The 16377-nt window shown below is 34.0% G+C and overlaps 1 protein-coding gene across 2 annotated transcripts in view; it reads right to left on the bottom strand.

Annotated features, from left to right (window-relative positions):
- TMEM232 (transmembrane protein 232) overlaps positions 1–16377 on the bottom strand; it is a 294516-nt gene that overhangs the window by 186045 nt on the left and 92094 nt on the right. For both annotated transcript variants that reach the window (XR_004429706.1, XM_033178954.1), the window contains exon 8: positions 9607–9740. Coding sequence is in view for 1 of the 2 variants with exons in the window: in XM_033178954.1 (XP_033034845.1) it covers positions 9607–9740 (134 nt within the window). In the remaining variant the exon portion in view is untranslated. The remainder of the gene's footprint in view (positions 1–9606; positions 9741–16377) is intronic.

Genomic DNA, 16377 nt, shown 5'->3' with positions numbered 1-16377 from the left:
AAATAATATGTAACTATTATAGATTTGCTCTAATTTTGTAAATAAAGAAACTGAGCCAGAGTTTTACTGGCTTGTCTAAAATAATGATATATACATACACACATGCACACATTTATAGAAGTTAGAAACATCAGCATTTAAAAGTTTTCCTAGATTCTTCTTACTCCTCTATATCCATTTCCTCAATTAGAAGATTTTAATGTTTAAATGAAATTAAAATGTCTAAGTAGCAACCCTTGCCAACTTATTTCAACACTGCAACAGATATTCCAGAAAGCATTGACAATGTCAAAAATCCACATGATCCCGAAAACAGAATGAGACATCACTAATAATAGCAACTTACAAGGAATTTCCATAAACCATAAAGTTGATGAAGCTAAAGCAATAAGGAGCAACCACATGCCACTTCTTGAAACACAGCAACCTTGTTTTCCCAAAAAAAGTAAGAGAAAAAACATTTTTTAAAAATAATAATCTCTACTGTTTACCCTGTTTTGCATGGAATCAGAGAAAGTGCAGTCAATCCTTTATCTTGAGGTACTGATTTTTTTTAAGTAGTGAGAGTATTATTCCTGGGTTCATTCTCATCTCTCCATATTTATTCAGAGATGATAACATCCTGGTAATGAAAAGAGTAGTATACAGTGCCTATAGGCATGTGGGATGGGAGAACGCAGGAAGGAGGAAGATAAAATTGGAATACAGAAGTGCATTTTTTCCTCACAGGTAAACTATCAAAGAGTAAGGAGTACACAGGAAGCTGCCTGATCATTTTACACATTGAGTGTTGTAATTTTTACCAACTTTGTCATGAATGCTGTGAACACAAACCTCTTATTTAAAAATATCGTTTTTATATATTTCTCCTGGTTCTAGAATAAGTAACTGGAAAGTGAAGAAGAGGGACCTATACAAGACCGAGGAAAATAGATTACAGCAAAGGCTAAAGAGAATATTAGTCTCAGTACTCAGAGAGGGTCATAATTCTGAAAATGATTTCTTACAGGAACTAGAAGTTATTTTTACAAGACATGTAGGCATCTTTAATAAAGCCCAGGAATGATAAACCACAATAAAAAGCCTTGATGCTTAGATGAAAGGTAGTAGAGTAAGATAAGAGATTGCAAAGAAATTAAAATGTAAAAATATAATTAAAATTCATAGTTGAGGAAGTTAACTACAGAAATAACAGAGAAAAGTCTTTCATAATTTAGAGGAAAATGTGGAAAGCATACCTATTACTATGTAAGTACAGAAGGAAGGAAGGAAGGAAGGAAGGAAGGAAGGAAGGAAGGAAGGTAGGTAGGTGAGTGAGTGAAGGGACGGAGAAAAATTTTAAGTTATGAAGTAAATGGGGCCCAACTAAAGAAAAATATTTCTAATAACAAAAAGTCCAAAATTTAATGCAGTTATCCATGAGAAATATATGGGTTTTCCCATCATAATGTAAAAAATAAAATAAAAATAAATTTAAAAAATCCTAAGCACCAGATAGGCAGAAGTTGGGAACACATATGAACTATGAGTAGTCAATACAACACCTTGAAAAAATGTAGACCAGCAGCCATAGTATTTGTGCAAAGGCTTCTCAAAGTGAAGTTTCTCTCTAGGTAAAGCACAGGATTTGCCTCAACAGGCTCCTAACTTGGACAAGAAAGGGTGCCAGTTAACTCCTGCCTAGTAAATCACAAAAAGGTTCCTAAAAAATTCTGGACTGAAAATTAAACAGATTAAAAAAAAGAGGACTGATGACTTTGAATATCTCATCATAACTGTGTTAGGAAACAGCATAACAACATTTAGAGATTTGAAGGAGGAATTAAACAAAAAATAAACACTGTAATCATAGAAGTCTATTACCAGACAAAATGTACATCATACTTTTTAGGGAAAAAATAAATGGTGATAAATGTTATAGCTAGTAAAGGTTTGTATATAATCATGGCCTTACCTAATATAATAAGCAATCAGAAAACATATTTAGAAATTTATTCAAGCTAAGAAAGAAATGAATAGTATTGAACAGTTTAAGAAAGGAAAATCCTAGTGTTAAATGGCTGCAGGTGAGTAGAAGAAAAATAGGTAAGTTTTAATAAATAAAAATAATTTTATAAATATGACCAAATAATTAAATGCAGATATATAAATCATTCTTTAAGGAGAAGATAGAACATTTGAAATAATTAGTTAACTATAATGTTATCAGAACTTAAGATTATATTAACAGACTAGGAAGGGGAGAATTCGTGTAAATAAATTTGTCTTGGTCTTTACTGCACATGGAGAAGAGGGCAGTCAGCATTTCATTCTTGATTTTTACTACTTAGGGAAACTAGTTTATGAATAAATTTACTTTGCCATTGCCTGATTTTTTTTACTCAGAAAGATGGATGACAAAAATGTAGGCTTTAGCCTGTCTGTTAAAAGGATTTTTCTCCTGCTTACAGGACTTCATTCTTCGAGTTCCAGGGAAGCTGGTGTGGGAGAGTGAAGGGATGGAGCCTCAGACAAGTAATGACTGCCCTCTCATCAGGGGAGGCAGAGGTGGGGCACTAATTGTTTCCCTCCACCCAGACCCATCAGGCTTTTCTGGCTATTGATTGGTTGGTGGTAATTAATCCTACTAGCAGAATCTTTCAGTCATCATTTTTGTTTTAATTTTTTTCAACATAATGGCAATTTATGAGACACTGATTGGGGTTGCAGCCTCTGTTATCACGTAAAATAGTTCTTATTAAATAATTTTAAGCTCGAGCGTGTTGTAGTCACAGTTATGCTATAGCCCTGGCAGCATAGTATATAACAGATTGTTGAGGGGAAGAACGTAAGGCAAGGAGAAAAGTTAAAAAGCTACAATAGTCAAGAGACAGTAAGAGCCCAAACCAAGGTCATGAGAGTGGGAACAGAGAGCAGGGGAACAGTTTTGAAGTGTAGTTAATGTACGTACAACACTGTCAGATCCTGAACTGGATGGAGAAAGTGAGATGGAGAAGATAAGATGTCTGATTCGGTTAGCTGGAGGAAAGGGCATGACAATGTGTACTGAGGTAGAAATTCAGGAGGCAGGAGCCTGACTGGGGGAAAAATTAGTTCAAATATGAACTGGCAGGACATGGAAGGGAAGAACTACAGTCTAATAGGTGTTTTTCATATTACTTATCTCATTTAAATCTTTCCAAAGCTCTTTGAGGTAGCTGTTATCTCGATACAACTGCTAAACAGACCCTGGGGTTCACAGGGGTGAAGCGACATTCAAAATTACACAGGAAGCAAAACACAAGACTAAAATTCACGTCTTCTGGTTTCAGGTTGCACTGCTTTTTTGCTGTACAATAATGTAGCAGCATATATAGTGGGTATAGTGGGTATTTACCTGATACAGACTAAGTTATAATTGGCTCCAGGGATCAAAGGATCAATAAGAAATCCAAGAAATGAATCAAGAAGCATCAAGGAAATGAACAAACAACGAGAATCTACATTGACATTTCAGTTCATAAGAAATGCAGGAGTATTGATGCAAACTTTTATTTGAATGGTCTAGGTTAGACCATCACATGGACATTACAATTAGCAGGATCAAGGATATAAATAATGTGGATATCAGTGATCTAACTGAAAAGGAAGTGCCCTGCCACCCACACAGAGCAGTGAATTCCTTGTTTCATTCATTTCGATGCAAATATAAACACTGTATGTCTGGAAAACACTTGCCATGTTCAAGACAGTTTTAAATTGTCAAGCTTGTTTTGGAATACACTTATGGAGCACATTAAATCAGTTATTTTGTGTTGGAAGATACAATTTTATGTCATACTGCTTGAATGAAATGCCATACTGCCTTTCTCAGCAGTCTTCATTGGCTAATAATTCAATTATAAACACAATTCATTATTTTCATGTTAGATTAGAAAGCCTTTTGCGTTGACTTGAGCTATCTCCCCAGAGCAAATGGTGCCATTTATAAAAGGCCAAACCACAGGGTGGAGCATTGACAGTATGAAGCATCATATAAAATTTAACTGCATTAAATGGAAATCTGCCTTCCAGCAAGCTGCTTATCTCCGGCTATGGGCAGATAAAGGCCAATGCATGGCAGCTGGGAGGGGGTTCCTGCAGTCTCTTTTTCTTTACTTCATCGGGTTTTATAATTTATTGTCTTCAGTGTATTCTTTCCCCAGATTTTCCCTGTCCCGCAGCGAGGCTGCTCTAATTCTGTGATTGCCTTCCTTGAGTCCTTTTGTGGATCCTGAACCTGCTCTTTTCCAGGCTCAGCTGAAACCATTTGCTTCTATTTGTTTCTTTTTGTATTGTAGGATCTTTATAAAAGGGGTTATAAGAAGTCATGCAGGGAGATACATGATGAATTATCTACCGATCAATAGCATCAGAAATGGGCAGATGAGTACATTTCACTTTCATGGGCACAAGCACAAGCAATTTTTGCCACTATAAATAAAATTTCTTCAGATACTTCAGTTGAATGGTCTCTTTGCTTTCTAAATCTCAGAACATTTGTTCAACATTATGCTACTTTCCTGAGATGTACGGCAAATGAAATTGCTCAGGTTACTCCTGCTAATGGTCACTGGCATTGAATTTTAGGTGTTAAACCAGAGATGTCTTCCACCAAGTGTCACAATTTTCAGACTATTTGGTCCAGCAAATCCTGATGAAGTCTTAATGTATCATCAGGGCCTGGTGCCTCAATATTTGTTTTTCATTCTAAATACATGCAGTTCATTTTCTTAATTTTTTGCATGTACCCAGTGGTATCTTAGGAGTACATGAGACCAATATTAAAGATTCCCTAGAAATATCAAATCATTTCTGGTTTTATTTTGGTAATTATATTACAGTGTATATTGTTTATTTGGAGTAATGGCCTCTTCACACCTATATAGGCCTTTATATAAATAAATATTTTGTAAGGAGAAAAGTTGATTTTAAAGTATTTGTTATAATGTTACAATTAACAGAATAGTTAGTCAAATTGCTAACCTAAAAACACAAATTATTCTTTTAATGTCAATAGTTTTTGTTTGCTAGAGCCAACTAATTTTTTAAAAAAAAATTAAATCTTTTCCTTAAAATAAAAAAAAAATAAATATAAAAAATAGAATCAAAATCATTTGGTAGTACTGTTTTAGGCAATTATTGTTTTCCTTTCTGTTATGAGCAGTCATTGTGTTTTTCACTTTACTCCTCTGTTAACTGAGCATTGTCTAAATACTGCTATCCCCTTCTTCACTTGATAATTTCCAAAATATTCTCTCAGAAAAAGAAAAGTCAGGATTCAGTGACAGGCTGTCTCAAAGCAGTTATCTGCTTAACAATGCAACTAGCATGACAGTTGAATGATACATTGGAGAGAGTGCTATATCAAAACTCTTAAAATCTGGTTCCACTCATCAATAAGCCTAATAAACTTGGCCTCAGTTTCTTTATTTTTAAAACAAAAATAGTTTTGTATTGTCTCGAATGCCCTACATTTATAAAATACTAAGTATTTTTTTTCCAGTCCGGGCGACAGAGCGAGACTCCGCCTCAAAAAAAAAAAAAAGTATTTTTTTTAAAACTGGTTCATCAAAGTTTGCAACCTTAAACACAAATCATTAGCAAGTTAAATTAAATAGATGTGGATGCAATATAGCAAAATCTAAAAATCGGTTAAAGAAAGAATTGAATTCCACCATTCGATATTCGTAATCAGCTACATTTACTGTTTTGGCAATCATTTAAACTTGTTTATCTGGTAATTATTAGAGTACTTTTTAAATAAATTTGACAAAGTCACACAACATTTATTTTTAGATACTAAAATGCAATTTTAGTTGTGTTATAAATACAGTTAGAGTTTTCCAAGAGCTTAAGTAGTTCTAGTCGTTTGTCATTTTGAAAAACAAATTAAATATTTGAATCTACTACAACTTACTTTCTATCATTAAAAAGGGTCTGAAAGAATCACCACAACTTCCAGAATAACCTAACTGGCACCAGTGAGAACCTCTAAATTTTGTTTTTAGGAATTCTGTATTAAAATATACTAAGTAAAATTATATTAAGTGCTATTTGTAGTAAATATAATCTATTTGCATTTTAGTTTCATATTTATAAATACTATTCTTTATTTTTAAAATGTAAAAAATACTGCAATATTTGTCAAACTACAATACTCATTAGGTGTCTCCCATCACACTATGAGACAGAACAAATTATTGATGAACTCTAATCTAAAGTATTTTTAAGGAAATTAGGTAAACTTTAAGCCATTCTCCAAAAATCTTTACTTAATCTGGAATCCCACAAACTTCCAAATACAAGTGGGAAAATAACTTTTGTCCATAAAGAATGTTCCAGACTTTTAGAAGGGTCTGCAGTTGATTCTGAGGGACTTAGAATTTACATATACAAAGGCCTTTGGTGTAGAATGGGCTGCCAGGGGCTGAAAACCAGGAACTAATTAAATAAATATATATGGCAATTGCATTTTCAACTTGGCATGGTATTACAAGTTATTACTATTTTTATATTCATTGAAAAATAATTCAAAACTGTGATCTTCTTTAAATATTGGAAAGGAGTGCCCTCTGATCAATTTCCTCAGAAATACTCCTCAACACAATAAAGGTCATATATTGCAAGCCTGCAACTAATATTATCCTCAATGGTGAAAAGTTGAAAGTGTCTCTCTAAAATCAGGAACAAGACAAGAATGCTCACTCTCACCACTTCTATGTAACATAATACTAAAAGTCCTAGCCAGAGCAATTAGGCAAGAAAAAGAAAAAAGGTCATCCAAACAGGAAAGGAAAAAGTAAAACTGTCTTTGTTTGCTGACCAAATGATCTTATATATATAGAAAACCCTAAAATGTCTACAAAAGCAACCTAAAAGACTGTTAGAACATTAAATGAATTCAGTAAAATTGAAATTTGCAGGTGATAAAATCAACATATTAAAATCAATAGCACTGCTATATACTAATGACAGAATATCTGAAGAAGATATTATGAAAACAGTCTCATTTACAATAGCAAAAAATAAAATACTTAGGAATAAATTGAGCCAAGGAAGTAAAAAATCTGTACACTGAAAAATCTAAAATATTGATGAAAAAATTAAAGCCTAAGCAATTAAACAGGAAGATATTCCATGTTCATGGGTTGGAAAAATTAATGTTGATAAAATGTCCATACTACCCAAAGTGATTTACAGATTCAATGCAGTTCATATCAAAATTGTAATGTTATTCTTCACAGAAACAGAAAAATAATTTAAATTTGTATGAAACCACAAAATTCTCTGAATATACAAAGCAATCCTGAGCAAAAAGAGAAAAAGCTGGAAACATCACACGACCGGATTTTAAAGTGTATTACAAAGCTATAATAATCAAAATAGCATGGCAATAGCATACAGACACATTTGACAGAACAGAAAGACCAGAAGTAAATTCATGCATTTATGGTCAATTGATTTTTGATAGTTACCAAGAATACACAATAGGGAAAAAATAATCTCTTCAATATATGGTTTTGGGAGAACTGAATATTCACAAGCAGAATTAAATTAGCCCCTTCTCTCACACAATATAGTAAAGTTAACTCAAAATGGATTAAAGTATACTTTAATTACAAAATGAAATATTAACAAAATAAAGAGAGAACCCACATATTAAAAGAAAATATGTACAAACTATACATTTTTAACCCACATATTTAAAGAAAATATGTGCAAACTACACATTTGGTAAAGGGTTAATATATAAAATATGGAAGAAACTGAAACAACTTAATAACAAGAAAACAAATAGCCCAATGAAAAAAATGGGTAAAGGACCTGGACAGACATTTCTCAAAAGAAGGCATACTAACGGCCAACAAATATATGAAAAATGTGCTCAGCATCACTAATCATAAGGGAAATGCAAAGTAAAACCACAACGACATATCACCTCGCACCTGTTAGAATGGCTATTATCAAAAAGATGAAAGATAACAGATGTTGATGAGGATGTTCAGTAAAGGGAATCCTTTTACATTATTGATGTAATAACAGCATGGAGATTCCTCAAAAATTGAAAATAGAACTACCATATGATCTAACAATCTCACTTCTACGTATATATCCCAAAAAAGTGAACTCAGTATATTGAAGAGATAACTGAACTATGTTCATTGCAGCATTATTCACAATAGCCAAGATATATAATCAACCTACGTGTCCACTGACTGATGAATAAAGTATGGTATATATATACACAATGGAATACTATCCAGTCTTTAAAAAGAAGAAAGTTCTGTCATTTATAAAATCATGAATGGACATTGAGGCATTATGCTAAATGAAATAAGCATTGTACAGAAAGATAAATACTGCATAATCTCACTTGTATGTGGAATCTATAAAAGCCGAACTTGTAGAACTAGACAGTAGAATGGTGTTAGGCTTGGGATGGAGTGTAAGGAAGATGGGGAAAAGAGATGTCAGTCAAAGAGTGCAAAGTTTCAGTTAGACAGGAGGAATGAGTTCTAGTGATCTATTGCGCAGCATTGTGACTATGATTTAAAAAAGTATATTTCAAAAATGGTAATAGAGTAAATTTTAATTGTTCTTACCACCAAAAATTGATAAGGATGTGAAGTGATGGATATGTTAATAAGCTTGAATTACTCATTCCACAAGATATACACATATCCTAACATATCATTGTACCTCATAAATATATAAAATTATTATTTGTCAATTTAAAAAATCTTTCCTACACTGAACTCACGCCGAAACTATGACTCTTCTTTTTCTCATCTTAAATTAACATATGTAGAGGAGAAAACTAATATTTGTCAGTCAAGATTTATTTTTGGCTGGGTGCAGTGGCTCACACCTCTAATCCCAGAACTTTGGGAGGCTGAGGCAGGCAGGTCACTTGAAGTCAAAAGTTGGAGACCAGAGACCAGGCTAGGCAACATGGCAAGACCCTGTGTCTACTAAAAAATTTTAAAAAGAAAGAAAAAAAAAGACACCTATAAAAATAGCCAGCATGGTGGTGTATGCCTGTGGTCCCACCTACTTGGGAGGCTGAGCTGGGAGGATCACTTGAGCCCCAGGGATGGAGGTTGCAGTAAGCCGAGATCGCAGCACTGCAGCAGTGCATTCCAGCCTGGGTGATAGAGTGAGACCAAAAAAAATTTTTTTTAAGATTCATTTTTGTTATACATTATAAGTAAGGCATAAAGAAATACAGTATCAGCATATTTTCTCCAACAGTATATTGTACTTCACTGCTTCTGTTTAACAACTTGGAATATAAAGGCTGTTTGCAAGGCAGGAATAAATTTCTTGTCAATAAAAACTGCATTTAATAAAAAAATTATGCAGTGCATGCATGCATATCTAGCAAAACAGAAAAAGAGAGAAACAATGTATTGATGAAATGAATTAATACTAAACATGTAAATTGCCCTTGCCTTTGGAACTGAGATTATAAATTTGTTTCATAGTCAACTGAGGTGTGATTAACATTTAGGTACAAGGGTTATTTAACATTTAAGCACGAAGATTTCTCCATGAGTTACTTTGGATTTATAGGATGACTCTTACCAGCATTTCTTTTGAAGCTGTGTCTTATGGAAGATGAGATGTTCAAGCACATTATTTAACTGAGGACTGTTGTTCTGAACACAAGACCAAGCAGCAACACAGTGCCAGAGCAGGTGGTTAATTTCATATCCTCCCTGATTAAATTGCAAATGTTTCAGGAATTAAAATATAAAAATATATCTGAGAAAGAATACTCTGACTTGAACAAACATGAAAATAAATTTTAAATATACAAATGAAAATTCATATTCTCTTACACTTTGTATTTCACCAAGTGGAGCAATTTACATAAGCATATTTTTGAAGTACATATAGTTAACCTGAACCTAACGTATGTATTTTTCACATGGGTCCCTTGTGTTCAATGATGTCAGCTCTACAATATGGCAAAAATTCTGGATCTCATAAGAGATGGCTATTAGACACAATTGTGGTTCGTAGATTCTATGTGACTTAGTTCTCCTTGACACTTGAGAAAGAAGGAATGGGGAAAGTTTGAACAAAATACTAACAGCAAATTATGTTTTAAAATGTGGATTTCTACTTTAAGGACCAAAATATATGCCTAGCAAGACATCGTCAATGTCTGTTAAGTAACTATTCTTAAAGCCTAAAAATTCAGATAACAAATAAGCTGTTGTTTAGTTTTTTTCTTAGAGTGCTTCCCAATAGTTTTATACATTTAATTGGTCTACTAAAGTAATTGGTAGAAAATGATGACATAGCATTCTCTAAATTTTTGCCAACAGTGAAGATTCAAATACACATCCTGTTATAGGTACTCCAATTGTTAACTTAGTTGATACTTTGTGATTTTTATGTTACAATGAAACAGAATCTAAAGGACTTCATAATTCTTATTTATTATATAAAACAACATCGGGACTACAATTTAATTTTATGTTGAGTACTTTTCAGATAGAAGGCAAGAAGTTCATACATAAATTTTAAGCTATTTTAAGTTTCTAATAAAGAATTTAGTTAAGTCCCATAGTTGTGTATTTATCTACTTTATGTCAGGAATTCTGTTAGATTCTGGAGATAAAGGCATGAGGAAGACAACATCTGTACAAAGCTACTGACTCTGGGGAACAATAATTCAGAAAAGCAAATGAAAACAATTCAGTGTTTAGAGTGTTAGAATACACCACACAAAAGCACTATTCTAAAATAATGTAAAGCATTAGTCTGAGACATACTGACTTCAGTAAATCCACATATAACTCAATTTCTGCTTTATGGGTAGGGTCTACCCCAAAATTGGAACCCATATAAATGAAGTTATTTTCTCAAATTGCTCTAGTTGTCTCAGCCTGGATGCCTGACAATCCTCAGATTGCAAACTTATTTTGAATAAATAAGTAAATAAATATGTTTTAAAACTTTGGAATGACTTAAATGATTAATTTATAATAAATATTATTTTAATCATAGATATTACAGGACTACATAAACTATTCAATTAGGTCAACCATTCTTGCATTAATGTATTTATGTACCATCATCAGAGAAAATTCAGAAAGCATTGGGTAAAGAAAAAAATCAGGATTTAGACAATGAACAAGATTTGAGTTTTATCTTCAATTTTATATTATGCCAATTTTATACATCGTGGAGAAATACAAAGCATCCTCTCATGTCTGGGACTGATTTGACATACTATTACAAGCTGGTCTGATACAGCCAGGTGATTTTGATCTCCTATCGGACATAAACTCAAAAAATAGTAATTTCAGACAATATTACTCTGAGACCATAAGAAATAAACAAAGCCACTGGACAATTTTTTTCTAAGCACACATATAAACAAAGTCACTGTGCCACCCACAAAATACCTAATCATAGAATTGCCCCCACTTTTTGACACCATCAGACCTCTAGAGAGAACCCATGCTTCCTTAGAGTCTTCCCAAGATCATCCAAATAAAGTCCAAATCCTCTAGTAGATTCCTTCTAACACTCTCTTATTAAGACATCCCATAGTTCCTTGTAGTATGTATTTCTCTCTCCCTCTCTCTCTCTCTCTTTTTCTCTGTCTCTCTGTCTCTCTCTCTCTCTGCAACAAGTAATAAACCCAATATGCCTAATTGCAGATGTGTTCCTGGTGGTCTTTAGCAGTAGAACATTGGCATCATCAAGAGGAAAGGAACCTGCCACACCTGTGAATTTTCCAGAGAAGTAGGACTTATTATTTAGTCTCGGGGATTTTATGTATTTCAAGCATTCTTTTCCTTTTTTTTTTTTTTTTTTTTGAGACACAGTCTTGCTCTGTCACCCAGGCTGGAGTGCGATGGCGTGATCTCGGCTCACTGCAACCTCCGCCTCCCCAGTTCAAGCAATTCTCCTGTCTCAGCCTGCCAAGTAACTGGGATTACAGGCACCTGCCACCACACCCAGGTAATTTTTATATTTTTAGTACAGACAGGGTTTCACCATTTTGGTCAGTCTGGTCTCAAACTCCTGACCTCAGGTGATGCACCCTCCTCAGCCTCCCAAAGTGCTGGGATTACAGTCGTGAGCCACCACACCTGGTCCATCGAGCATTCTTCAGCAAGAAACATTTTTCCAAACAAAAAATAAACTTATCAAACTTAAATGAATTAATGTAATGATGATGACTATGTGATTTAATACAATCATCATGTATATCATCAGTGCAGAAGACCAAGAGTGAGCAATGTTGCTTACTCTTGGAGTTCTGTGCCTTTACCCTAAGTCAGTCCTACTCAAGGTGTGGTTGGCAGATAACTGCCATTTGCAAACTGTTAATGAGAGCATAAAAAATGAAAAATATGTATTTAGAAACTTTCGTAACAATTTGAAAAATAATTATATATATATTCAGGCTATTAAAAATTAAAGCTTGTGTTTTTTCGTCTTTTCTATTCTAGTACAGTAATTTGTTATTATTATTATTATTATTATTATTATTATATTTTACAAAATTATCCATCTGTGACGGTTTGGAAATTTAAAAATAAATTAAGAGAGATCTTTTACCATAGATAGTTTGAAAAGCACTGAGCACTGCCCTAAATGACTCCCAGAGAACTCTTTTCCCCTCCCTTTCTTCCTTCTTTCTCTCTTTCCCTCCCTGTCTTTGTTCTCTCCCTCCTTCCTTCCCTTTCTTCCTTTCCTTTTTGGCTTTTATAACCACTTTCCACAGTTCTTTCATCTGCCTCCTTTGCTGTGCAGCTTTGGGCTGTCATTTGTAGCTGGAACAATGCCTATTTTGAGAAGCCCACCTACAAAAGTGTTGTTAATCTACTGTTGGCTGAAAATTCAGTTAACACCACCAGCCTAGATTTTATGCAAATTTAAGTACATAAATTCTGAGTGTCTGACTAGGCTCTCTTTTATCACAGAAATGAGCTTTGAAGCATGGGCTCTATTTTGGCTGTTCAGGGACAGCTTTCTGGGTTTCATGTAATTTTCAGTCATTTGGGGGATGGTTGACATTGCCATGAAAGGATCTCCCAATATGAAGTGTTACCTGGATAATTTGACATGAATCATAGGATAGTGCTCCTAATTTTAAAGAATTTATGTCTCAGTCTAATAATTCTTAGTAACCATTTACAATTACAGGACAACACAAAATGTCCCAAACTTAGGTAATGACTTTGGCTTACCAAAAAGTGCTAAGAGAATGAGATTGCTAATCATACTAGAATGTAAACTCTGTGTTTGCTAGTTTTCAGAGAACTATTTGTACTTCAGAACAGATGAAACTATTTAATAAAAGGTCTACTTCATTGTAGCAGGGTTTAAATCTACCTTCTCCAAATAACTATTATTACTACCAGGTGACAACTCTGCTTAGAAAATTCAGCTTTGCTAGTGAGCAAAGGACAGAGTGGAAAACTCAATCCAGAGTTCTGGCTCTGCTATCCAAAAGAGCTAATTAAGTGTACCATTTGTCAAAGTCAATGGAAACTCTGTGTCTGGATCACTTAAAAAGACATTAAAAAGAGAAATGGGGTCCAACAGCAGAGGAAAGGAAATTTCCTATTCTTAAGTGGAACCCATGCTCATATGGTGTGTATCCTAATGTATCGTAACATCCTATAGAACTTTCAATGCAATTTTGGTAGCACTTTGACAACAAATTAAGTAATTATGACTTTATTCCAATGCATATAAGAATACTAAAAATCAAATATTTTACAGTGGCCAAAATATGTGCTATAGACCTTTTAGCATTATCAAATGATAAGGGCAGTAGGAATAAATTCACAAATCCTCTGCTATAATATACTAAAACAATCATAAGGAAAGGAGAAGAGATTGATGCAAATGTATCTTTTATATTTCCATTTCTATCACTTTTTTATCTTTTTTCCTCTTTCCTTTGCCAGGTGAGAGAGATGGGTATTGAATGAGTAAATACTCAACTGAACTGGAAAGACTGGTTGTACTGGATAAATTGGGCTGAAACTGGGGAACTTTAAGATATGCAGGCCAGCACTGACTGAGTGCTGATTAGCTAAATTAGTAATTTTAGCAGCACAGTGGCTATGCTATCCTATATTTGTATCTTTATATTATGAGATAAGAGGAGGAGAAAAAGAAGGGCAATAAACCTGATAGGCCAAACTCTGTTATAATCCCCTTACGGGATCACATGGATAGAGCTGAAATAGAATTTAGAAGAGGTTGAATCTCAGCTTTGTTCTACAAAGTGGAAAAAGGCATAGAGAGATTTAGTGACTTGTCCAACTCTAAGCTGATATGTTCCTTTCATGTATTGACATTTTTGCCCCTTCTAATTCAGGCTGAGCTGTACAGCAGTAAGCTTCCATTTGCTTGCTGTGTGTATGCACCAAGAGTGACAAAATGGATTCATTCTTAAAGAGCATCAGAATCAACATTGACAGTTGCCTACCTCATAACCAGACCATTCACATTGCTATGATTTCATGGAATCTTATTTGTTTAAGGGAAAAACATTCCAATCACAACAGTAAGTCAACATACTTACATCCTTAGATGAAAATACTATAGTTCACTGTCTAGGGTACAGTGAGGTCCTAAATACATATTTTTAATAACTATTTTTCATGTTTGCATGGCATTTAATACTTATAAAGCACATGCCTTTTTTTGCAATCTTTATAACAATGCTGTAAAAGAGTTCGGACAGATTGATGATGATGATGATGATGATGACTATGACAATAATGATGACTTTTTAAAGATATGCCAATGGGAGTTTGGTGAGATCGGTGGGCTTCTCCTAGATCACAGAACCAGTTGATAAGCAGATCTGTTCTCTTCATGATCAGTGCTCTTTCTGTTGCTCGATATCTTTCATTATCTATTTACTGTTAAAACATTTCTTATACTTAAAAACAGATCCCTTTCTCACGAGGCAATTTGTGCTCATTAGTAATTATAACCAGAAGGCTCAATTTACTTGGTAAATGTCACTTGTTACATAAATGGTGAACTAGTAATGTGCCAAAGAGAAAACACTTAGGCCCAGAAAGTATTTTCTCTTACAAATAGATGTGTTTGAATGTTTTTTCTTATATATTTAATTTATAGCCGATTTTTTTTCTTTTTTTTTTCTTTTTTTTTTTAATTTATTTTTTTATTATACTTTAAGTTCTAGGGTACATGTGCATAACGTGCAGGTTTGTTACATATGTATACTTATGCCATGTTGGTGTGCTGCACCCATCAACTCGTCAGCACCCATCAATTCATCATTTATATCATGTATAACTCCCCCATGCAATCCCTCCCTCCTCCCCCCTCCCCATGATAGGCCCCAGTGTATGATGTTCCCCTTCCCGAGTCCAAGTGATCTCATTGTTCAGTTCCCACCTATGAGTGAGAACATGCGGTGTTTGGTTTTCTGTTCTTGTGATAGTTTGCTAAGAATGATGGTTTCCAGCTGCATCCATGTCCCTACAAAGGACGCAAACTCATCCTTTTTTATGGCTGCATGATTTTTAAAAGGGCTCACAGGAAGCATGGGAAAATTATAAGGTAACACACAACATCATCTAAAAAAAGAATGTTCCTCAAATTTCCTTAGGTGTTTCAACTTGTGTAATGTTAAATGTATTTTTCCTTTTTAGGAAGTTGTAAGAAAAACAAATTTTCTATTTATAAGCTATAAAATAATAAATATGTTTAACAAAAAATAAAAGAAGGTTTTGAAATGCTTACTGGTCTTTTTTGGAAAATATGTGAGGAAAGAAAGGCATTATTAGCCCCAGAGATTAAAATTTGTCTTTTGAAGTATATTAATCAATAAGGTATATGCACAATTATATGGCTCACTGTACTTGTGTTTACATAGTGCTGTTTATTAAATACCAACAAATTATTTAATTAGGGCTTTTTTCAAAGATTACTAATATCTGAGTTAGAAATTAAGAGATCTATCATAATCTAAAGATTATTATCATTTGCTCACTTAAACTATTTTTTAAAGTTTTCAGTTGACTTTAATAGCATATTAAATGTTATTTATTTTTTATTTTATTTTATTTTATTTTTTGAGATGGAGTTTCCCTCTTGTTGCCCAGGCTGGGGTGCAATGGCACAATCTCAGGTCACCGCAACCTCCACCTCCTGGTTCAAGCGATTCTCCTGCCTCAGCCTCCTGAGTAGCTGGGATTACAGGCATGCACCACCACACCTGGCTAATTTTGTAGTTTTAGTAGAGACGGGGTTTCTGCATGTTGGTCAGGCTGGTCTCAAACTCCCGACCTAAGGTGATCCGCCCGCCTTGGCCTCCCAAAATGCTGGGATTACAGT

Source organism: Trachypithecus francoisi, unplaced genomic scaffold (assembly GCF_009764315.1).
Source record: "Trachypithecus francoisi isolate TF-2019V2 unplaced genomic scaffold, Tfra_2.0 Lachesis_group2, whole genome shotgun sequence".
In the NCBI taxonomy this organism is placed as follows: domain Eukaryota; kingdom Metazoa; phylum Chordata; class Mammalia; order Primates; family Cercopithecidae; genus Trachypithecus; species Trachypithecus francoisi.
The sequence above is the reverse complement of the archived record's forward strand: the minus strand, read 5'-3'. Positions and strand labels throughout refer to the sequence as shown.